This window comes from Stegodyphus dumicola, chromosome 6 (assembly GCF_044657685.1).
Source record: "Stegodyphus dumicola isolate Sdum_Otavi_A_Nest chromosome 6, ASM4465768v1".
NCBI classification, from domain to species: Eukaryota; Metazoa; Arthropoda; class Arachnida; order Araneae; family Eresidae; genus Stegodyphus; species Stegodyphus dumicola.
Genome location: NC_140773.1, coordinates 200309339 through 200334158, shown reverse-complemented (window position 1 = coordinate 200334158; position 24820 = coordinate 200309339). Strand labels below are relative to the sequence as shown.

Sequence of the window (24820 nt, the reverse complement as noted above, 5' to 3'; positions counted from 1 at the left end):
TTCCATTTCCGGTATTTTCTTGCGATCTCTGATGGCAGTTCCTTGCCCCACGAGAATTTATGCTTTCAACATTTTTGTAATCATAACTTTTTTTTACGACGGTCTCTTGCCTTTCTAGCACTGACCACTTCTAACGCCGCAAGTGGCGGTCATTTTATTCTGGAGGCACCTAATAGGCGGCCACCGTTACCTCCTATGAGAGGACAGACAATTTTACATCCAATGCCTTCTCCGGGATTCGAACCCGGACGATTTGGTATTGCAGTTGTCTTCCTTTTAGTTTATTGGGACCGTTTCTTCATTAGTGGATGTCTTTAAGTCAATCGACAATGTATTGTCATGCAGATTCCAAGATAGCTAGAACTGGAACTTCTTTCTATCTTAAAACTGGAACTTATTTTCCTTCGCAGTTGTTTTCTGTGGGTGAAGATAGACGTAGATCATATCCCTGTAGATCAAATTTAGCTGAAATCAACAATTTCTGAGATTCGGAACGGAAAAGATTAAACTCTTCAAAAGAAGATAATCCACACTATTCACGCAATTGTCGACAAAAATAATCCACACTAGTCACGCAGTTGGTCGACATACATCAAATCCTTGGTTTTTCTTGCGAGTACTTTCTTCTTAGATACTTGATTTAAATAGTGTGTCAATACCACAGTTAGAAGAAAAAGACTACATAAAAGACCAAAACCTACACGGTGATGTATGTAACAAATTACAAGTAGTATAGTACTTTAGTAAATGTTTCTTATTTTACATTTTATATCATCCGCACAGGCACTAAGGTAGATATATCGAAATTAAGCGGCAAAATAGCACCGAAAGGCAACAGTTATAGTTCCAGAAGAGTAACAAATATGAAGAATTACGCATTCCGGCTAATTTGCTTAAATTGTTGCCTGCTGGTGAATCACTCAGGAATCGTTTATTAACAAAGTTCTTAAGAGTTAAATGAAAGAATTTTAATGACTGAATTCACTATTAGGATCGTTCATTCAAGAAAACGAAAATGCACTTTTACATTATGGCCAAAATGGGTACATATTACATCATAAATAATACTCGTGAAACTTTTACTATCATTCTGCAAACATTACCATTCTTTGCATTTATTGCCACTATTGTTTACAAATGCAGAGAATAATAATGTTTGCAGTTTAAGTCTAAATTTACATTCATTGTCAAAGATTTTATGAAATACATTCGTGTCTTTCGTTGGTAAAAAACAATATGTTATTAAAATTATTCAAAGTTTTTAAGATAATGAATATTTGACTGGATTCAAAGTAATATTCTTCTTTGTCTGATAATAAAAAAACAAAAAATAATGACCCCTTTGAAAGAAGTTTGTTTTACTATCTGACAAAAACAAATTCAACCAAAAATTCAGTTAAATAAGATTATATTTTGCACAAAATTTATTTTTAAGAAAGCTTTCACTTTAATTGGAAAAACGAAAATATTTAAAATGAAGAAATAGTGTTAGAAAAGTATACAGCCAGACCAATGAAAAGAATTTACTTCAATTAAGTCTGTTCACAGTAACTCATAGCATATAAATTATATATACACCGTATTATTCTGGCGTATAACGTGCAATTCTAATAAAAAAAAATAGAATTGAAATTTACGGGTGCGAGTTATACATCGGATATTAAAATGATAGCTTAAAAATAAGGAAAAAATTAGATTTCTACATGCACCAAAATGCTACTTATTTAAAAGAAGTGGCACACCTTATAAAATAAACATTTCCAGTATCGGATAACATGAAGAGTTCGTTATGTTTTTCTTCCGCTATATCTTTAGGCGTATCATGAAATTTTGTTTTATCTTCACTATCATTGTTATTTTGATCCTTAAATAATCCGTTCCATCTTTCACAAACACCAAATATCCTTGCTGCAGCACACAATTTCCATTTTCTTTCCCAAAATGAATGGCTTTGCTCCAACCCTGAGATTTCAGAAACAATGAAATTTGAGCTTTTTCTCAGAATCCGAAACTTTGCTGAAAAACTAAAAATGTATTGGTTATCATGCAATGAAATTATATACGTCACTAAAGAATATATGTACAAGTGAGACATTCAAATGTACAGGCAGATAGAAACAAAGGATGTACAGTCAAAAGTCGTTAATTCGGACACCCATAATCCGGACCTCAAAGCTAAAAACTTTCTGCGCATGCGTCGCGTTGACGCATGTGCGTAAGACCTTTACGGCAGCGAATATGCGTGTGCCCATGCGCATACGTTTCCGCACGCGCGTTTAATGTATAATGGACGGTATAAGCTAAGCTAAAATTATCTAATTCAGTTAATGTTGCAGATTGCGTTGTTCTTTAATCTTCGAATTGGATCCGGCTTATTATTTTTTGCAGACTGTTAGAGCAATTTTATAAAAGTAAGCTTGAACTTTCGATTATATCAAATAGAATTTCCGATATATATTTACTAATATGTAAAGGATCTACAAAGCGAAAGTATGTTTCGAAGTCCATTAAACAAAAAGTAGAATTGCTGCAAAAAATGGATAAAGGCATAGCCTTCGTTTCTCTAACCATTCCGAAATCTGTTTATCAATTTCACGCTGCTCTGCGGCGCGGGGGGGGGCGCCGCGGAGCGCAATGAATTGGAAGTTGATCTGTCAGCACTATCCTTATCTTCAGGGCAGATGTTTTTATTTTATTTCGCTTATAACTCCTTACTAAATGTAGTATTTCATCTCGATGTACTCCGTCTTTGATATGATTTAAATCAAATTCCTTGTCATTATGATTCGCTTCCGATAGTGAAGAAAGTGACACAGAGGTTATTGAAAACGAAAAAATTCGATTACCAAATTAGTCGGTATTCTCGACACCGCAATTATAGGACTTGAACAGCGGAACTTTGTAACTGAAGAAGAAATTATGTCTGTTTATAGAATTAAAGAGAAAGTATTATCACATAAAACGAAGCAACTTACATTGAAAGAAATGTTTAATAAAGTAAACAAATAAATATTAAGCTTTTTTTTTTTGTTTGTAAATTTTGATACCCTTTAGATCATAATTGTTCTTTATTTCATAAATTACGGTTTCATATTTTTAATTTTATAATTTCTGCATGCTATCTTACCAGATTTAAATTGATGATCTATAATCTGGAAAAATCGATAATCGGGAATAGCCGAAGTCCCGACAAGTCCGGATTAACGACCTTTGACTGTAGAAAATTTATCGGAATGAAGGTGGGTTGCATTTTAATGGGCCATATAATTTACTTTACGAAGTTAACACAGCCAAAGTTTAATAAGATAAATTGCTTTTGGTGACTTAAAATTGCCACAATGTGGATAATTCTTTTTGAGCAGTTCACATTACGGAAATAAAGAGACAACCAAAATCCTACAACTTGAAACACTAAGTCCCTGATATATAGGCTTAAATGAGCCAAGCTGCAGCCCTAAGTGTTATTCCTTAGAGTGAGTTTTAAACCAAATTAATTTTGTTATTTAATCAGATAATTTTCATCAGGTTCATTATCATTAATGCAATCTTTTAGATAGGAGCAAATGAAATCCTCCAATCGGTACGGTCAACTTGCAATAAAGTAAAAAAAATTGAAGTAAAATTAAAAAAATTAATTTTAATTCCGAAAAATATTAAAATGCTTTTAATAAAAGTAAGAATTTACTGTAATAGTCTTAATTAAAACTGAATTTCAACAAGTTTAACCAAAACTTTACTAAATACTTTCTAAAAGTAAGCAAAATTAGAAAAAAGATAAAAAACTTCACTCAATTTGGGCTATAATTGAGACTTTTGAAAAGAGTTGGCCCTTCATTAGTAAAACGAAAGAATCCAGTATTGTTTAAATATACACTTTTACAAATTAATATTTACAATAAATATTTTAAAGATAATCCCTTAACTCTTCAAAATCCTCCATTACCCTCTAGCTAAGGTTTAAAGTAATGTTATCATACCAAAAAGAGTCAAAAAATTATAAAGTTAATGCCTGCCTTTTTAATATATAAATTAATAAATTGTGTTGAGACTTGGTTATTCTTGAACATTAATTAGCTTTACTATTTCTTCCTTTAAATCTTCTATTTATGTACATATATTTTTTATTCTGATTATTTGGCCTATTACTTTTCTAGAGATATTAAAGTTCCAATTAATTAGTTTAATAGTATTAAACTGGAAATTTCTCCTTTTATTATATAATTAAATTTTGCTGTGTTTAATTATGAGCAGGTCTAGGTATTTAATAGTATCGATTTGTATTAGTTTTATTAAGTGTTAAACTATTTGGGTAAATTTTGAATTGTTCAAAAGCAGAATTATTGAAAGTTATATCACCAATGTATCTAAATGTATTTACAAATAACTTTAATTCATTCTTATTCAAACTTAGCTGGAATTTACATTCATAAGCAAAAAGAAATAGGTTACATATTTGTGTAGAACTGTTTGCTCCTATTGATATTCCTCTCACCTGCAGAAAGATCTAACTATTGAATTTAAATAATTCCTCCTGCTTGCTCAACAATTATTCACTTTTGCATTTTTATAATTTTTTTTTAGGATTAAAAATTTTTTTGAAATTATATATTTGTTCATGGATTTTGATATTTGCACTTGATTTACATATGCTCCCAGAATTTAAATTATATTGTAGATTAGTTTGCGCAGCAATAATTAATTATTTATTTGCAATTAAATTTCATTAACTTTTAATTTGCTTTTAACGAATAGAGAATGTCTGTTAAATTCAAATTTCCTTCCTTGCAGGAATGGCGCAAGGGAATTATTTAAATTTAACTTAACTCTTTCTTCTTTTGATACAACATTTAATATATTTTAAAGTTATTGACATTAACATTCAAATTTTCTGCCTTTTATTCAAATTGCCCATGCTACTGTTTAAAAGTATATATACAGCTACACTGTAAATTTTCAAACTAATTTTTGGCAACAAAGTCTTTCTGAAATGCTGGTATTAATAGAAAAATAATCTTTTTATTAAACAAATGTTTTTCTACAAATACTTAGTTAAATGTATCCAAAATGTAATTTTGAATTCCTATACCATATTTCAGGTAACATAAATTTTGCACATATAAAAGGGTGCACACAGTGAAACCTCAGATCACAAGATTTGTTAGTTGCTTACAAATTGATAAGTAAACTATGACAGTTATGAAAATTGCTGGTTAAACCTCACTATGTTATAGCCGCCCAGGCAGTATAGTGGTCAAGGAAGCTGACTGCGATGCCAAAGGGCCTGGGTTCGAATCCCGGAGAAGGCATGGTTGTAACTGTCCGTCCCTTCATAGGAAATGCGATGGTGGCCCACTATTAGGGTGCCTCCATAATAAAGAGACCACCACATCTTGCATTGTATAGGTTAATGGACTGGGCTACATTTGTAATTATTCATAATCTGCCATTGGAAGAAAAAAAACCCTTCACTATGTTATACAGATGACAATTTGAAATATGCTTCTTGGAAATAATAAAATAATGTAGCACTAAAATAAACATATTTTGTTGCATAAATAACAGATGTAATCACATTCATACAAAATCATCCAGTGGCATGCACTTAAAATGAATTTTCATCAAATATTTTTCTATAGATATATTTATACATACATGTATAATATATCCCTCTCAGCGTTACAGATGGAAAATTCCGTACAGAAGGTTGCCTTCCACATTCATTACACATGAAAAATTTCTGCTAGCTTTTAATGTATCTGATTTCAGTTTGGATGTATATTGGAAGAAAAGAAATCAGGGTACAAAATGAAAGAGTCATTTTTTAATTAAAATCAAGAAAATATCACTTATTCATGACATTTTGAGGAACTTTGAAATTTCAGGGCTAAACCCGTAATGCTCAGAGGGATATACAAAGTTTCCAGAAAATGTGGATACACACACTTGGTATAAAGATAACTTAAATGCAATGAAACTATGCACTCAAGAGCCAAAACATTATGACCAGCCCTACATTTTGCGATGAACGCGCCTGGATGACGTGGAAGGCATGTGATCAGGTGGAAGTGGTATTTAACTGCTGCTGTAGAGTCTGAAGAATCATTCTTTCACTTACTTCTGTGTGTGATGGGAAAGGCTGCGGATCTAAGCGACTTTGATAGAGGGCAGATTGTAATGGCTCGAAGGCTCGGGACAAGTATTTCCGAAAATGCACGACTCGTGGGTTGTTCACGATCTACAGTTGTTAGTACGTATGAAAAGTGGATGAATGGCGGTGAAACCAGCAGTAGATGACATGGTGTTGGACGTCCACACGCTATCAAAGAAAAAGGTCATCGGAGACTGTCTCCCATGGTCAAGCAAAACCGGAGCCAGACAGTGGCTCAGCTTACAATGCAGAGACAAGTAGAAAAGTATCGGAGCACACTGTTGGATATGGGGCTATGCAGCAAACATCCCAGTCATGTGCCTTTGCTGACCAAGCGTCATCGCCAACTGCGCCTGCGCTGGGCCCGGAAACATCACGACTGGTCATGGATCAGTGGGAGAGAGTTGCCTGGTCAGATGAATCACGGTTTTCATTCATCATGCAGATGGCCCTGTCAGGATATGCTGTCTTCCAGGCGAATAGTTACTCCTTCAATGCACAGTAGGTCATACACAGGCCGGTGGTGGCGGTATTATGCTCTGGGGGACGTTCTATTGGGCGTCTCTGGGACCCGTGGTTGTGGTAGAGCAGACCATGAATGCTACAGGGTATCTGAACATCATTGCGGACCAGTTGCACCCTTACATGGCCTCTGTTTTTCCAGCTGGAAATGGAATGTTTCAACAGGACAATGCCCCGTGTCACAAGGCTACACTTATGTTGGAGTGGTTCCAGGAACATGAAGCTGATTTCCAGTTAATGTCCTGGCCGCCTAACTCATCGGATGTCAATCAATAGAACACATTTGGGATGTCATGGGACGACAGCTCAGAGGTCAAAGACCACCAATTCGCAATATCTCGGATTTGCGTGACCGTTGCTACAACATCTGCTGCAATCTGTCTCCGGCCATCTATCAAGGACTTGTGGCATCCATGCCAAGGCGGGTTGAAGCTGTGTTGCGTGTTAAAGGTGGCCCAACTCGTTATTGACAGGTGGTCATAATGTTTTGGCTCTTGAGTGTATGATGATAAATTATATGCAATTTCTTTTTTACTCTAAATTTGCCTTTTCCAGACGATATTAATTCATATCACAGTCACGTGTTTTATTTATGTCATTTTAGTATTTGGTTATCAATATATTTCAATAACAAAGAACAGCCAAAGAAAATATTGTTTTGCAGGTACCAAACTTTAGATTTCAGACAGAAAATAAATATAAATTTGACTGCATAAAACATACATGCAGTACAGTGAAATCTCAAGATATCCATAGAGAATTCTAAATGATTTTGTGACACTTGTCTTCTATAGCATAAAATGGTTATTAATCTTCAGACGTGTGAGAAATGGTTAATAACCTAAGTATTTTTCGTATTCACATTCAGTATAGTAAATTTTGGTATACATGTCTTCTGAAGCAGTCGAGGCAAGAATATTGATTTGGCACGTTTCTGCACTGGAACAACAAATGTTTATGGCTACCGAACTGCACGTTAGTTATGTAGAATTACATAGTGGTTAAAGTATATTTAAGGGTACCCCTTGTATTATCATGAAGTTGTTTTATTTATGGTAACTTGAGTAGTTGAATGTTATGAAAACCTTATTATAATTGGTTGTACGATTTTGGTGAATTTGAATGATGAGAAAAGATTGTAAGGGTTTGTGGTGTGGTAAGATTAATTTGAAGTTTATGTAGGATTTAGAATGAAAGGGGAAAACAGCATTAATTAATTGTATGTTGGTTAAGAAGCTTGTTGTTTGTTTTGTGATTTAGATGGTAAAATGGCTGAATGTGGTAAAATTAATTTGAAGTTTATGTACAATTTGGAATTAAAGGGGAAAACAGCATTAATTGGTATGTAAATGAAGGTTTACTTAGCAGCTATTATAAGTGTCCTGTTTGTAGGAAGGAAATGTGTATGGTCGAACATCGGAGGATATTACTCTTTGTGAATTTATGTGGTGTTGCCAGTTTACAGATTATAGTTCAAATAATTTTAGGAAGTTTTTGGATGCTGTTAAGGAATTCTGTTTGACTGAAGACAGGTCAATTTCTAAATAAGGTAAGTGGATATTTCCTTTGTGTATTGCTAAGATGAATTTCCTTTTTTATGTTATTTGATTGTTTGATTTAAAATGTAGTTTATTGAGATTATATATTTTTTGTTTGCTGCTCCTTTGACTTTTTAAGTGAAAATAGATCGATGTGTACATGGACAACGTCAAGCAAGTGCGCAATGCCAAGTTTGTGCAATTCTTTGACTTATTTTGGCTTTGTGTAGCAACAATATAAACAGCAAAAATATACCTCCAAAAATCGGCAACACCCATAACTATATTTTAGCATATCAAATCTCATATTAAATAATTTCTATAACTATATGTTAAAAAACTTGTAAATTTCTTGTTTATTCCTAATCACAATCAATTTCATTTTATGTTTATAACACTTGGCATCAAATAGCACTTTCTTAAGGCTGAACAGTGCCAACATCATTATCTCCTGCCAAGGTGCTATAGAAGACAAATACCAATTTTGTATATCTGTGGAGGTGAACGCTTTAGAAGTGTTGTATTCTTTAAAAATAAGCTAAATTCTGAGGAACTGATCATAGCAAATTTCAAAGATAGTCACCATGAGAAGTTTAACTGTCCTAGTGTGATTTAACACTACTATGGACAGGGGCATAGCTAGAGGGGGGCAAGGGGGGCATCTGTCCCCGGGCGCAGAATCCAAGGGGCGCCAAACTGATGTTACGACATTTTAGAATTAAATGTTTTCCATCCTTGGCAACCAGTAGGGGGCGCGAAATCTTCAGTTGTCCCTGGGCGCTGAAAACCCTAGCTACGACTCTGACTATGGACAAGCATATGTACATTTAAATTACCCTTCTGTACAAATGATTTACCACATTTATCACATTTGTATGGTTTCTCACAAGTATGGATACGCATATGTTGATTTAAATTACTTTTTTGTGAAAATGACTTGCCACATATACCACACTCATGAGGTTTCATACCAGTGTGGGTATGCATATGCAAGATTAAGGTATCGTTGCGTGTGAATGACTTTGAGCACACATCACATTTATATAATTTCACCACAGAGTGAGTTAGCATATGATTATTTAATGAAGCTTTGTGAGCAAATGTCCTGTTGCATGTATCGCACATATGCGGTTTCTCACCAGTATGGATAAGCATGTGTTTGTTTAACTGACCTTTCTGTGCAAATGATTTGTAACATATATTACACTTATGAGGTTTCTCTCCTGTGTGCGTATACACATGTTCTTTCAAGTCACCTCTGCGAGCAAACGACTTGGCACATATATCACATCTGTGCGGTTTCTCACATGTGTGAATATAGAAGTGATTTTTTAACTGAGATCGACGTGCAAATGACTGGCCACATACATTACACACATGTGGTTTCATACCTGAGTGTACATACATATGCAAAATTAAACTGTCCTTGCGTGCAAAAGTCTCGCAGCACGTATCACACTTATGTGGCTTCTCATTACTGTGGGTAAGCATGTGATTCCTTAATGAATCTTTGCGGGAAAATGACTTGCTACATAAATCGCATACATGTGGTTTTTCACCTGAATGTATAAGTGCATGTCTGTATAAAAGCCTTTTTTGTGCAAATCGCATATAACATGTATCACACTGATATGGCATCACTCCAGTATGACTTTCTATGTGTTTGTTTAAGGTAGATTTTCGTGTATAAGACTTCAAACACATTTCACAAATGTACGTTCTTTTACTCGAGTGACTTCTGAAGTCATTTTTATCATAAGGTGGCCTGGAATTGGTATCACTCCTGAATGGTTGCTCTGTGATGGAAGTTGACATATCTTTTTGCACTGATGTCATGAAATTCATATTAAACTCCAACAAACTCACGTAATTTCTTTCACATATGGTTTAGCATTTGCTACATGTTCATCATTCAGATTTTTGATTGCATGCGGATGCTTTGACATTAATTCCTTTTAGCTTTTGCCATTAATTCCTGTTTCAAGAAGGTTTTAAAATCCATAACCTGTGCATGCATATACACTTAACTGGCATATAATAGTAAATGAACGTAGGCTTCTCTTATACATGGAGATTGATATCTAATTAAGTTATGCTTCAGAATCCTATTAGTTGTGTTACAAGAATCCTATTAGTTGTGTTACAAGAGGCTTTCTTACAGTTTTCACAACAAACAGAAAAATGTTCTTTTTTATTCAAAACAAATACTCATAGTTTTGTATATTGCAAAACTTCTGCATCTGGGCAGCATTTAATAATTCTCGAAGATTAACTTAAAGGTTATGAACAAGCCGTCTCATGATTCAATATTATATTCCCATTTTACAATTTCTGTCGTATTCAAAGAAGAGGGGTATCTGTGATATATTAAAGGAGGGGTATCTGTGAGATTTTAATAAATAGCTGCAACGGGAAAACATTCCGAAAGTGATCATTTGAATCACAGCCGTCATCACATCCAGAAAAAAGCAGTATCCTTAAAAATATTATTATGCCAATTATTACTTTATAGTATATTTAGAAAATATTAATCACTATCCAGTATCATTTAAAGAAAATGATTCTTCCCATTTCACGAAATGTTTGGAAATTTTATTTGGAGGAGGTTTATTTAAATCATAAGCGTCAAACATAATTTGTGAGTACCTGGAAAAATATTCTACTAAAATCCATATATCATCATAACATCACTGGGAAAGAAAGAAGACGCGAGACAAACATCCGTCAGCTGAACGTAAACAAAGAAATTATTGCCATTCACGAAGAAACAAAATATTTTTACTTACAAATTTTCAGGCGTAAACAGTTCAAAGGAAATTTAGTAAAATTTATCGTCAAAAAGGACATATGATTCCCTTACAGAATTCAGTAAATTTACATTATATTGGGTTGACAAGTATTTCAGGTATTTCGGTTTGCACAAGTAGTTGGGATATCCTACGCTTTGTGATTTTGTATAACTTATATATACATGTAATAATAAAATTCCATAGTCAAGAATACACTTAAAATTCTAACTGTATGTTCTTTTCATTTTTAATGGCGACGGTCTCTTATTTGAAAGTACGTGGAATTAAATACACAGCCCCGTAGTCAAGTTGTTTTTCCCGCCTTTTCTACGCGTACAGTTATAGAATGTTTTGGAAATATTTAAAGTGAACTGGATTGGCTGACGAGGCTGACGTCATTTCTTGGAAGCTCGCCTTTCCAGAGGCTATAAAAGGACTCGCAAAGGAATATCGGGGCTTTTTCTTAAATGTCACGATGCAATAAACTTCATACAAAAAGTTATTAGTAATTCTTTTTATTTACTCCGGATATCTAATTTTTGTAACTGCTATTTCTCCTGAATAATAATAAATGGATCCTGTTTTTTAAACTTATCGTCTGATTATTTAAGCTACGACACTAAAGCTGATACATCACATACATATATATTTCCCTTTTGAGATTTGGCAGCTGAAATTTTTAGGTTACTATAAAAGCAAATTTCTGGTTTTTTTTTTTTTTTTTTTTTTTTAACAACTGTTTGGTTTACTGTCAATTTTAACTAACGCGGTTAGAATAGAAGCAGGAAAGCTCAACTCAAACCGTAAATCTTGGCGGCCATGATATTACTGTCACTGTGACTGGTGCAAGGAAGGTCTGTCATTGGTTAGAGTAGACCAAGGAGGTTAGAATAGAAGGAGGGAGGTTTCGCAGTTTCCTCCACTCTCGGGGAATGAAACTCTACCGAACAAGTGGCGTCCATGTGTGTAACTTCAAAACATTGCATTACTGCAGTGAAACGTACGTGTTTTCAAGCTGTTCCGTGCATGTATTTTCCAGTAAAAATATGTTAAATTTATAATAAAATGCTTCGCTATTGTTAGTTTTTTGTTTTAAAGTTATAAAGATGATATCCGTAATTTACTACGTACAGAAAAGCATTAAGAAATAGTTCGAAATCTAAATGCATGTGCATAACATTAAAGCCTTTAAAAAGGATGTTTCTGCATATTTCAAGAATTTGTTTAGGTTTTATTAGCAACCTGTTGGGTGTACGTTCCAATTTTTCCTTTGAGAAGTGATATTTCTGATTTATTCACAATAGTGTAATTTATTAAAGAATCATTTAAAATAATTTAACCTGAAATTAATAGCAGATAATCATCTAAAAATATGGTCACAGGTTGCATATTTTAAAATGAAAGTTTTAAATAAATTCTTTTCATAACAAAAACCTTATAACAACAAGAGAATAAATATTAATAAAATAAAACAGATTTATGAGAATTCAGTGATTTCAGTTCATGCGCGTTTCGTATATATGAATCTCAAAGAAATTGCCTTGAATTGAACTGAATTACAGAAATATACCTATATAAATTTTTGGATACATCTTTCCACATGTTCAGTTGTATAAATTTTTACTTACTTTTATCGCTATACTGCCAACAAATTTGTAAATTTATTCAAAAAAATTTTAACAGCAGAAAAGTTAGTTTATCTTGATCAAATGCACAAATTATATTCCTAACAGTTCACAAAACTTTAAAATGAATAATAATTAATACATAAAGAAAAACATTACTTTATTTAATACCTTTACAATTCATAAAAATACTAACAATTGATTTCTTACTTTTAATGAAAATTATAAAACGAATTACCTAAAACGTTCAAATTATACAGTTTAAATCCTAGCATATACCATTGTATGTTAAGGAATGAAGTTGTCAGCAATAAACAGAAACATTAAAATGTATTTAAGATATTTTGATTATTATTGAGTACGTTTTTCGCATCTGGAAAGAAAACAACATGACATTGTGATATTTTTTGACATATTTATCAAATTACATAGAAAAAGAAAATCAATACTTACGAATGAAAAGTAATCTTAGGAATATTTTTCGAAAATCTATTTGTGCATCCATATGCAATACAAGCTGACATGCTTCAAAAAGAAAAGAAATAATAATAATAATAATAATAATGCAATTACAGATTCCCTTGCGCAAGTCACAGCGATAACAGGAACATGGCCGCCGAGTTTCACCGTTTCGAAGTCCTTCAAAGATGAATGTTGTTATTGGTAATTACCAAGAATTATTGGTATCGGAATCAAAAAATTGTCCTTTGAGACCTTATTTTGGACAGCCTGGCTTTCCTAATCAAAGATTTATTTACAATTGTTACAAGGGTCAGAGAAAATTTATTTAAAATTTTTGGAGAAAACCTAGCTAATTGCTTCTTCAGTGAAGCGCCAGAAATGCAGATCACAGATGAAGATGGTTAAAAGAGCCGATTCTGAGGACGGCCGTATATGGTATTGTGGTCACGGTGGAAGAAATAACCTCTGTAACGGTAAAAAATGTATTAGACGTTCCTCCTTTTTTTACCGGCAGTAAACTTCCAATTGTGTACGAAATATTCATGGGTTCTTCGTACGATAGAATTCAATGCGAGCTCGGTATTTTTTCAGAAGCTGTAGCCGACTGGCGCAGTTATGTAAGCGACGTTTTAATTAACTTTGTAGAAGCTAAAACAGAGAAGATCGGAGGGCCAGGGAAAATTGTGGAGATTAATGAGTCCAAAATCGGGAAAAGAAAGTTTAACAAGGGTCGATTCGTTGAAGGGCAGTGGGATTCTTTGGGGAATAAAGCGCGATTCAGGTCGCTGGTTTTTAGTTGATGTGCCAGACAGAACAGCGGATACTCTTCTCGCTTTAATTAAGGATTGGATCGAACCGGAAACCCAAATTATTTCGGACTGCTGCAAAGCTTATGACCGTTTGAGCGAAGAAAGTTTCAGTCACTTGCAAGTTAACCATTCGCTCCATTTCGTAGATCCTGAAACCGGAGCTCATACTAACACAGTTGAAAGAAAAAGGCATGACTTCAAAAATTCTTTGTCGGTTTACAATCGTCGAGGAGATTTTGAAGGATTCATAGCCTGGTATTTGTTTAGGAAAATTTGCTCTGCATTGAATGAGCATCCATAAGTTAAATTTCTCGAAATTATTCGAGACATAAACTGGGATAATTGGCAGTTAAAGGATCTTCGAAATCTTAAAAACAATACCTATTATTGGAGGACTTTTTTTTTCAATTTTTTTTGTTATTTTTAATCTTCATGATCCATTAATTTGGCTCTAAACTGCTTTATCTATTTATAAATTTTTTAGTTTTTTAAAATTTTTTTTATTCCTGCCCTCGATATTAATTTTCAAATTTTTTTCATTGATATCTAAATTACGGTTCCGATTTTTTTTGTGGTACTTATCAATAAACGACAAGTTGTATGACTCAAAAAAATGTAAGCACATATTTTTCTTTTATTTCATAATTGTATACTTCAATTTTTGATAAAAATTTAATACACTATGTTCAAAAATTGCTGAGATAGTTATTGTCACATATGTTTTAATGTTAATTATATTTTATATAACGTATTTTAAAATATTTGAATTTAGTAATATTTTAATTCTTTTAAATGTTGGTATAATGTTTTTAATTCGATATTCAATTTAAGTAATATTTTAATCTAATTAAACGTTGGCACAATGTTTTTATAGCGGTGTTTTTATTTTCTTCTTCATATGAAAATAATAATAACCTTACTTTAGTATTTTATACTTATAGTAAATGTATTTATTTACACTTGCCTGCCATCTTAAAAAACGACATTTTCAACAAAAAATGAATCCATTACTTTTAACGATATATATATATATATATATATATTAAGTTTCGAATACTTTACTATGCGTAAAAACAGCTTTTTTCAAGATGCTGACGATTGTAAAAATCGCGCCAACGTAAATCGCCAAAAATCCGTGCAACCGTCTACCAGAGTAGCACCGAACCAATAAATAAAGACAATAAATTTGTAAAAAGACATTAATTTAAGAATTTACCATGTTTTCATGGTACAACATCCTGATTCTCCGGTTCATCTCACGTGACCCCAAATGATCTCATCTTACGTAAACTACGCTACAAAAATCTAATTCTCTCAGTAACTATCTACATTAATTTCAAGTTAAATCTTAATTTGGAATACAGGTTTAAATGCAAGAATTATTTCAATTCGTACGAATAGCTTACTCAGAAATTATGTAAAACCTCTGTGCTTTACTTCGCTAGTGCATTCTCATTAGAATTGATGAATCTAACCCTTGACTTCGCCTTTTCTATATTTTCGCCATCAGGTGAGCGGTGTGGTTGCATCCTAATTGACGTAATTACCGCCCGCGAATGGCCTTAGGGCATAAAATTGAACTACCTAGTAAAAATTCTATGTAAGTGTATGCCAGTATTGAAAGAAACAATCAATCTGAAAATGAAGAAATGGCTGCGACTTGTTTTGAAAATGAGGAGTAAAAGGTTACCAGCGAGGTTATTTTGTTCGGCATCGGTTGTACCATTATTGGCGACTTTATCGACTAAGGGTTAAGCATACTTCCTCTGCCCGGCGCCAGAACCGGTGCGGCTGCACTGGTTGACTGAATTTAAGGTGGCAAAATTTTTGTCATTTACAGAAGCATCGAGTAGAATATTTGAAAATAACAAACTTTCTAGAATTTAAGAGAGATACTGGGCAACAGGATGCAGGGGTGGGAAAATGTTTGGACTTTACGTTTGGACTTTATTCTGCTGTTTGGACCAAACAGCAGAATTTACTACTCGAAAAGATTGCACCGAGAGACAAAATAGCTGAGGTTGGCCAGTAACTAGAGGGGGGGAGAAGGGGCGGTGCGAACATGTTTTTGGAGGATTTTTTATATGAAACATGTTGTAGGGGTTAATCGTAGGAATGTTAGGGGCAGAAAGCCTAACTGAGGTTTACTGCGTTAGAGCGAAGTTCACATATCTGTCTACGGTGCTGTGTATGTCTTCTGGAGGATTACTATGCTTCACGCAGAGCTTTAAAAATGAGAATTTACTCATATTCACGATACGCAGAGAGCATTGCGTATTCACATCATATTCACATCATGCATGCGTAAATCCAAAGTTGCGTAACCTACGTTTTACATACGGTAAAGCATAAAGCAGTCAGCATCCTCTTTGAGATCTGACTCATCCAGGTTGAACTACCAGTATTCAGCCACCTTATTCATTCCCTCATTAGTTAAAAGAAGAATCCCGAGATGCCAAGTTGTGATAAACTGATTTGTGGAGAAAATGATTTTTATACTAGACAGAGTATTCAAAGAAATTGCAGAAATGAATACAGAAGCTTCACTTTCTTGCTACGCCTTTCTTATTCCATCGGAATATTTCAAGAGAAAATATGAATGAAAATTCAGTTATGATAAATGAGGAAGTGTGTATTACGTCTTAAATAAGGAATAATTCAAAGGAATGAGGATAAAATAATTCAAAGTTTTATTTCTGTTGTTGCTTGGAAAGACGAAATAAAGGAGGTGGAAGAATGGTTGCTTTGATATTTTGCAATTTATTCTAAAATACATTCTTGAAAACGTAGTTCCAAATGTTAATTCTACTCCGAATTTTCCCTGCAATTTCTAGTATTTCTTGCTGTTAGAAGAGTTTTTTAGACACAAATTGTTCAAGAAACACCTAAAACCTAAAAATGAGTATTTTGTATTTAATAAATACTGGACTGTCTAGAAAAGAACAGCTGGAATAATAAAAGATACTCCTAGAATGTCATCGACGAATTTGTGATGAGAGAAACAACTAAAATAGCTTAAATAGAATTAAAGTTTAAAAGTTTTATTTCAAAACCTAAGACAGCTTTTGTTGATTCCCAATATATTATGTACTTGATTTTGTGTGTGTTTGATGTGTATTGAGAGGGACTGCAAAAGATTCAGCCACGCCCCTGGCGTTGGCCTTGTTTGTGCTCAAAATCCATGGTTAAAACTAAGGTTTATAAAAGTGTCATTCTGCATCAGTTTGCGGAATTCTTTAAGATTACATTTGTTGTTTGATTTAAATAACTGCCCGATTATGCAAACGTCTATAAGTCTAGCAGAAAGTTAATACTTTTGAAGTGGCAGCCCGCTCAGCAGATTTAAATCTCAACGAAGATGCATAAGAAACTTTCTTATAGTACACAGAGCCTAATTTTAAACTATCTTGTTACTAATACTTTCTGAGCATTTTTTTTTTCTTTTATGTAGAAAGACCTGTGACGCTCATAATGTGTAACAAATTGTTATGTAATGAAATGGATTTTAGATACTTATAATTTATGATAAATTACAGTGAATTGGTAGATTTGCGCCAGAATGAGAAAACGTAATGCTTTTAAATAAATGATGAGTTACAGGACATCTGAATATGATTTTTGATACCCATGTAATATCAGTTTTTGATAATGAGAAAGACTGCGGCGAAAATTTCAGAATGCGCCCAAACTCTGGCAACCATGCGCGAAACATGGAAATCTTCAGTCAACCATGAGCATAATAGCTTAGTTTTAGCAAGGGACGTCGCCATTTTCCTGTGAATTCTTTTTGTTGCTTTTATTGAAAAATCGTGATATATATTATCTTAAACTCATTTTTTTTGGTTTTGTTTTAGCTATTTCCTCTCAGTGACTGAGGTATAAATCGTACATGATTACAGTATTTTGTTGTTAAATCGCTAAAGAAAAACTTACTTTCAATTCGATATTCACAAAATTTCTGGAAAAAAAAAAAAAAAAAAAAAAGGGAACCTCGTTTGTATCTAAGTTATTGAATGATTTTCTGGATAAACTACGATTTCGATTTTATAGTATTACTATATAATGATATGTATGTATTTAATAATTTAGTGCCCGTCACAAAAGAATTCTGTAAAAATTTGCCAAACTGAGCCAGTTTGTTTGCGATAATATGCTGGCAGTCTTTCTTGATTTTGGCTTGTGTTATTATACCGTGTTTTCCGGCGTATATCGCGCACTTATAATTTCAAGCTATATTTTTTTTATTTTTAGGTATATTTGCCGCGTACCTGAAAACCTAATTCTCCGCGAAGAATTCGCACCTAATTTTCCACGAAGCAATTTTCCTAAAAGATACATGTGCAATGCTCGTATCTTTTGGGGGTCACTTTTTCGGACATTTCTCCTAGTCTTTCGAACAATGGTGACAAGCGATAAGGGAAACAATAGGTGTTTGATGGGCTAAATATTCCGGCAAAGAGAGTGGATTTTATTCAATGCAGATATCCAAAATACTGCTATTCTAGAGCACTTCCAACCTGAATGAATTCCTGGAATTAGGAGATAAATGTTTTCCCCTTCTATAATCATTTGAAGCTGAGATTTTGAAGTGAAAATCGAAGCCTTTAATAATTGCTTTAGTTTGATTTCAAATGCAAAGACATTCATTTTGCGAAAGAAAATGGAAATCGTGCTGCAGAAAGGATGTTTGGTGTTGGCGAAATATGGAACGGATAATGATTATTTATTTATAGATCCAAATAATAGTGATGATGAAGATGAAGCAAAATTCGATAATACACCTGAAGATATAATGGAAGACGAACTCTTTATGCCATCCGATAATGAAAATATTTAATTTCACAAGGTATGTCATTTCTTTTAATTAAGCGCTGGTGTACGTAAAGATCTAATTTTGTTTTCTATTTTTAAGCTATTATTTTTATATCCAGTGTATGACGCGTACCCGTAAATTTCGGTCCTATTTTTTGTATTAAAAGTGAGCGCTATACGACGCCGGAATATAAAGTACTTCTATATATAGTGTATGTGGCAAAACGGTGTTGCAAAAAGCGAGAAGGATTCTTTAATCACACTTTATGAAGACGAAGTTTGATGAATGAATTAACAAAGTTAAATAAAAGACAAACTATAAATGTTAAAAAAAGAAAAAACAATTCTGACGGGATTTAGATTTTAAAGTCGCATTATAGTTGTTTGTTTTTTGCAAAAGTCTTCAAAAGTCTTTTTTTCACTTTTTGAGATCCTATTTTATTCATCTGCTCTTGGACTCTATTTTTTCACCCTACAACTTTTTTGTCTTTTTAAATTCATTAGTTTTATTATTATTATATATAATATATATATCCTATCTTCACAGATTTCGCCTAAGACGTGACCAATTTATTTGTGGCGGTACTAGTGACCCAGATCAGTATCTGTTTGATTGCTCGCACACATTCACATTCACACGAATTCACATTCACACGAATTCACATTCACACGAATTCCAGGCTGTCAGCATTGCTGACAGCCTGGAGCGACTTCTTTCCTTGGACACCGTACCGTCAGCAGCCCGCTCTGTACATATATTAATTTACTTAATGTCTTATATTTTGTTTTGTCTTGTTTTTAAGTACGTTTAATATTATGATTAATCTAGAACTTATTTGAAATTCATTGAAAATGATCAGCTGCAATCAATATGCCTGCATGGTTCAAGAACACAATTAAGTATAAATATCCGCTCAGCCGCATTAGAGACTGCACTACCATTGCCAAAAGCATTGCTGACAGCCTGGAGCGACTTCTTTCCTTGGACACCGTACCGTCAGCAGCCCGCTCTGTACATATATTAATTTACTTAATGTCTTATATTTTGTTTTGTCTTGTTTTTAAGTACGTTTAATATTATGATTAATCTAGAACTTATTTAATGTTTTTCACATTTTGTAATGTATTTGTTCATCTTTACATCTGTACCGGAGTCTATACTAATCTAGTGGGCCAGCTGTTCCGTCGATGGCTAAAAGAAAGAAAGATCCGCTCCCTGTATCACCGTAATAGTGATGTAATTGAATAAATGCAATTGATCACTATATTGTAACCGTAATTCGACCCTCATCGCCTTCCAGTAATTTCGAGGAATAGAAAATACCAGAAACATCTCGGCAGCCGGTGAAAACTCTATAAGATCGGAGAGACTATCTGCTGTCAGTTGTTGTTAGCTGCTAGCTCCATTTCAGTTCGGAGTACTGAGAAGAACAACTTTTGAATGCATCGCCTTTGACATCCTGGGACCTCTGTCACGAGCTACTGATGACAAAAATACACCCTCTTTGTCATTGATTACTTCACCAAGTGGCCTTAAGCGTATCATATTCCTGATCAAGAGGCTGCCACGGTAGCAGAGGTAATGATACAGAACTGGATTTCCAGCTTCGGAGTGCCTCTTCAGTTACATTCTGATCAAGGAAAATCTTTTATCTCGGCGGTAATTAAAGATCTCTCTGAACTTCTCGGCATGCAGAAAATCGAAAACGACACTTTTACATGCTCAGTCAGACGTCATGGTAGAAAGGTTTAATCAAACCTTCTTTAATATCCTCTCGCTGGTGGTTTCCAGAAACCAAAAGGACTGGGACAAGAGGTTACCACCGTTTATCGCAGTGCTGTCCACGGAACTACCGGCCACTTTCCTCGTAGTTGCTCACTTTTGTTTGTCTTGTGATCTCTTGTTAAGTCGTCCTCTGGATGTGCCTTCATCGCCTGAGGAGTACATCCAAGATCTCCGGGCAGAGTTTGAAGCAATGCACAGTTTTGCTCGCATGGGAGTCAGCTTGGCGTCGGAAGATCTGATACGACACGAAAGCTACAGGAAAATTCAATTGATATTTGAAGATGATGAGACAGGAATTTTTCTTTTCAAAAGAAAAAAAAATCCCAGATTTTTCTTCCTTTTTTTTTTTAATGTCCCCAAACTATTTACGGCAAACTAAAGATGCTTATTTTGCTTACTTTAAAATTTTATATTGACATTTTCTCTTCCACTGAGGAATGCCTTCTGAATATTAAAATTATCACAACAGCTTCGGTCAAATGATTTTCAGAAACGTTATGAACAGTTCATAAATGATCACCTGCTTTATGAAGAGTTCCTAAACAAGTTTTTAATTTGCTAAATTAAAATGCTGTGAAAGTAATTTTTAGCCCAAAAGGGCTTTTAGTCTCGTAACGGGATTTGGAGGTATTTGTCTTTAAATGTCTGAATCACTTATCAATTTGTTGTTACGAAATATTATCGCCCTCTATTATTTTTAAAGAAATTAAATAACGAAGAATCTGCATAAATGTATGTATGTTTCTGCCACTGTGATAAAACGACGATACCTACGGTAATCAAATTTTGAATAACGTAATCCTCCACCCGAAAATGTGCACCTGAATGTCAAAATTTTGAATTTTATATATCATATTTTGTAAAACATTTTATTTAAATAAATTTTTAACAAATTCAAAGATTTCAATGCGAGCAGTGGCAACATTGTACGGAAAAAAAAAAAAATTATTTCTATGCGAGACCATCTATCGGAAATTCTAAAGATATGCTGTTTTTAAATATTTTGTAATTTTGCTGTATAATAGAATTTTATGTGCCGTAAGCGCCAAGAATGTGATATTTAATAAAAAAATTAAACACTCAAAACGTTAATAATAAAAAGTCAAGAAAAGTTTTGTAAAGCCATCTTAGTAAGGAAATTGATATGATGAACTGAGAAACTGCTAAAAAAAGAACATAAAACTGTATGCAAACACTTAACGCTGCATCGGGAATTTTAAATGTACACTGCTATGCTATTTTTAAAAATTTTGTAATTTTGCTGTTGAATTGTACATGGGGTACGTGCGAAGAAAATGGTGCTTAATAATGAAGCTAAAAAGACAAAAAGAAATGTATTAGCAGAAGTTATTGCAACAGCAGACTGGTAGACTGCGAGCTCAGCGACAGCGTAGAAAAACCTTAACAAACTCTTTTGCGCGACAGTTAAAAATCTGAGGCCTTTCAGATTTCTTAAAAATATATTTCTTATATTTATCTTAAGTCCCCATGCTGTTTCGGAGCATATTTTTTCTTATCTTTTCGTGTTATCATTCAGTTAAAATGTTGTCAAAATAAACGGGATCTTATTAAGCGGCGTCTACTGTATCATCAAAGTATTAAATTTACATGGAAAGCTGGATAAGTTCAAACATTTAAGACATTTTGCTCTTTGTCGGTGGGACCACATTTAAACCTCGTATGTTATAATTGGGGGGAATGATCTCAGTGGGCGAAGGGTGCGAAAGTGTTTTGCAGTTTTTCCTCAATTTATGTTTTCTTAACTTTCATTCGGAAGTTAAGAAAAATCGAATTTTTTTATTTAATTATTTTATCATCACAGATGAGCATGAGTGTCTTCCTTAAGAAGTAGAAGAAAATTATTTGCTTATGCTTTTGATCCTTTCCAAGGATAAATATTCCCTTGTGGATGTCATCAGAAATCCCATGGTCAAAGTAGGATGTTTTTCTTTTTCTTCTTCATTTATATTAACTTTTACTGCTCATCACTTATGAACTTAATACTTTTTTTAAACTTTTCGAACGAGTATAGTTCATTTCTGCATAACGTCCGTAGCCACGTGATATGTTTTGTTTATGTTCTCTAGCACCCTCCCCCACTCTTCAAAATGGCAGAACAGCACTGGATAGAAACCATAATTCGTTGACCTTCTGGGAGACGGGAGAAATTTTTGTTGTGCGAAATTAGGACAGAGTGTGAAGATGGAGTGTTTTTTCTTTCATTTATTGATGTATTCCTGGTATGATAATTTCAAGTACATAGATATAACGCTTTCAGGGATGATTACTTTCACTTATTGATGTATTCCTGGTATGATCGAGCTAACTACAATTTATCTTCTTCTAATTTCAGTACATGGATAATGCTTTCAGGGATGATTGCTTGCTCTATTTAGAACAGTTTGTGAAGGCTCGTGCATTCCTGATTTTTTGACCAGGATTTTTATTTATATTTTTGCTGTATGATTGTTGAAGGCTCATGGGGAAGTGTTTTAGCTGACTTTCTTGATTTATTTTTTGTTGCACTGTAATGTAAGAATCTTCGTGGCTATAAAGATTCTAGTACATAGAATTATATCATTATTTCCTAATGTTGTTGGTGATTTGCTCCAGTATGTAGTACATTTTTCTGAAACTTAGCTGTGCGCTCCCGCTTATTGCTTTTTACTTCGAATGCAGATGTGTATGGATTTCTTCTTTTGTATGTTGATCTGGTACCAAAATGTGTATCGATATCTATTTTTGTCTGCTGCTGTGCTCTAAAATAATGTATAGAAATCTACTTTTACCTACCTTAGCCCCTCTTTTTTTCCTATCCTGTCTTTGCCTAAAGTTAGCTTTTTAAAGAGACTTTTATCAAACTGGATCTGCCATTCCACCACCCCTTTTATTTCTTTTTTGGCTTTGCCAGCGATTTTAGCTAGTTCAACCGCACTTAAGAGTTTTCAAAGCAATACACTCCTGATCACTTTTTTGGCTTTGCCAGCGATTTTAGCTAGTTCAACCGCACTTAAGAGTTTTCAAAGCAATACACTCCTGATCACTTTTTTGGCTTTGCCAGCGATTTTAGCTAGTTCAACCGCACTTAAGAGTTTTCAAAGCAATACACTCCTGATCACTTTTTTGGCTTTGCCAGCGATTTTAGCTAGTTCAACCGCACTTAAGAGTTTTCAAAGCAATACACTCCTGATCACTTTTTTGGCTTTGCCAGCGATTTTAGCTAGTTCAACCGCACTTAAGAGTTTTCAAAGCAATACACTCCTGATCACTTTTTTGGCTTTGCCAGCGATTTTAGCTAGTTCAACCGCACTTAAGAGTTTTCAAAGCAATACACTCCTGATCACTTTTTTGGCTTTGCCAGCGATTTTAGCTAGTTCAACCGCACTTAAGAGTTTTCAAAGCAATACACTCCTGATCACTTTTTTGGCTTTGCCAGCGATTTTAGCTAGTTCAACCGCACTTAAGAGTTTTCAAAGCAATACACTCCTGATCACTTTTTTGGCTTTGCCAGCGATTTTAGCTAGTTCAACCGCACTTAAGAGTTTTCAAAGCAATACACTCCTGATCACTTTTTTGGCTTTGCCAGCGATTTTAGCTAGTTCAACCGCACTTAAGAGTTTTCAAAGCAATACACTCCTGATCACTTTTTTGGCTTTGCCAGCGATTTTAGCTAGTTCAACCGCACTTAAGAGTTTTCAAAGCAATACACTCCTGATCACTTTTTTGGCTTTGCCAGCGATTTTAGCTAGTTCAACCGTACTTAAGAGTTTTCAAAGCAACACACTCCTGATCATAGTCTTTTAGCTTCGTTTTTCCCTCTGACAAGATGCAAATGTTCAGGAGTACTCAGTTACTAAAACGAAGCACTCCGTTTTCTTTTCTCTTTTTTATTTAAATTAGTCTAATACTTTGAATGCCTCTCTTAATATACTACATACTTACACCATCACATTAGGGCCATAAATGTGGGGTGACATGTCACAGGACCTTTTTCAATTTTTGACACATTCTTCATGGCACATTAGGATACATTCACGGGTACGTTATTTCTCAATTCTCATTCATCTTCTCTATTTTGCTTAGGATCATAATTATTATTTTTTTCTGTGTAGTTTGGGCTTTATTTTTCTTTTATTTTTTTAAACCACTTTATTGTCTGGCATTTAAAAAATTTCGTTTCATATGCTGCTTAATTATTTGGCTCTCAAACAAAACTGCCCTTTTCTATTTGCCTTTCTTCCGCAACTAAGTTTGACTTTTCATCCTGCGAGTAGAAAAACTTATCGTAGGCAAAACAATACATCTAATTACTTTGTCTGCCTGTGTTCG

At 33.9% G+C, this 24820-nt stretch overlaps 1 protein-coding gene and 1 long non-coding RNA gene across 2 annotated transcripts; both read right to left on the bottom strand.

The window, feature by feature from the left end:
• Window positions 1–4996: 4996 nt before the first annotated feature.
• LOC118188242 (uncharacterized) lies at window positions 4997–10846 on the bottom strand. Its single transcript, XM_035358638.2, has one exon. The coding sequence runs from the start codon at window positions 10051–10053 to the stop codon at window positions 8998–9000; it is 1056 nt and encodes a 351-aa protein (XP_035214529.1). The 5' UTR covers window positions 10054–10846; the 3' UTR covers window positions 4997–8997.
• LOC118188243 (uncharacterized) lies at window positions 4997–10955 on the bottom strand. Its single transcript, XR_004758079.2, has 2 exons — window positions 10855–10955; window positions 4997–5440 (listed from the first exon to the last, which is right to left on the bottom strand). It is a non-coding gene; the product is annotated as an uncharacterized LOC118188243 (long non-coding RNA).
• Window positions 10956–24820: the final 13865 nt, after the last annotated feature.

Coding starts and splice junctions, on each gene's coding strand:
- LOC118188242 (XM_035358638.2), bottom strand. CDS start 10,053: ATGAATTTCATGACATCAGTGCAAAAAGATATGTCAACTTCCATCACA.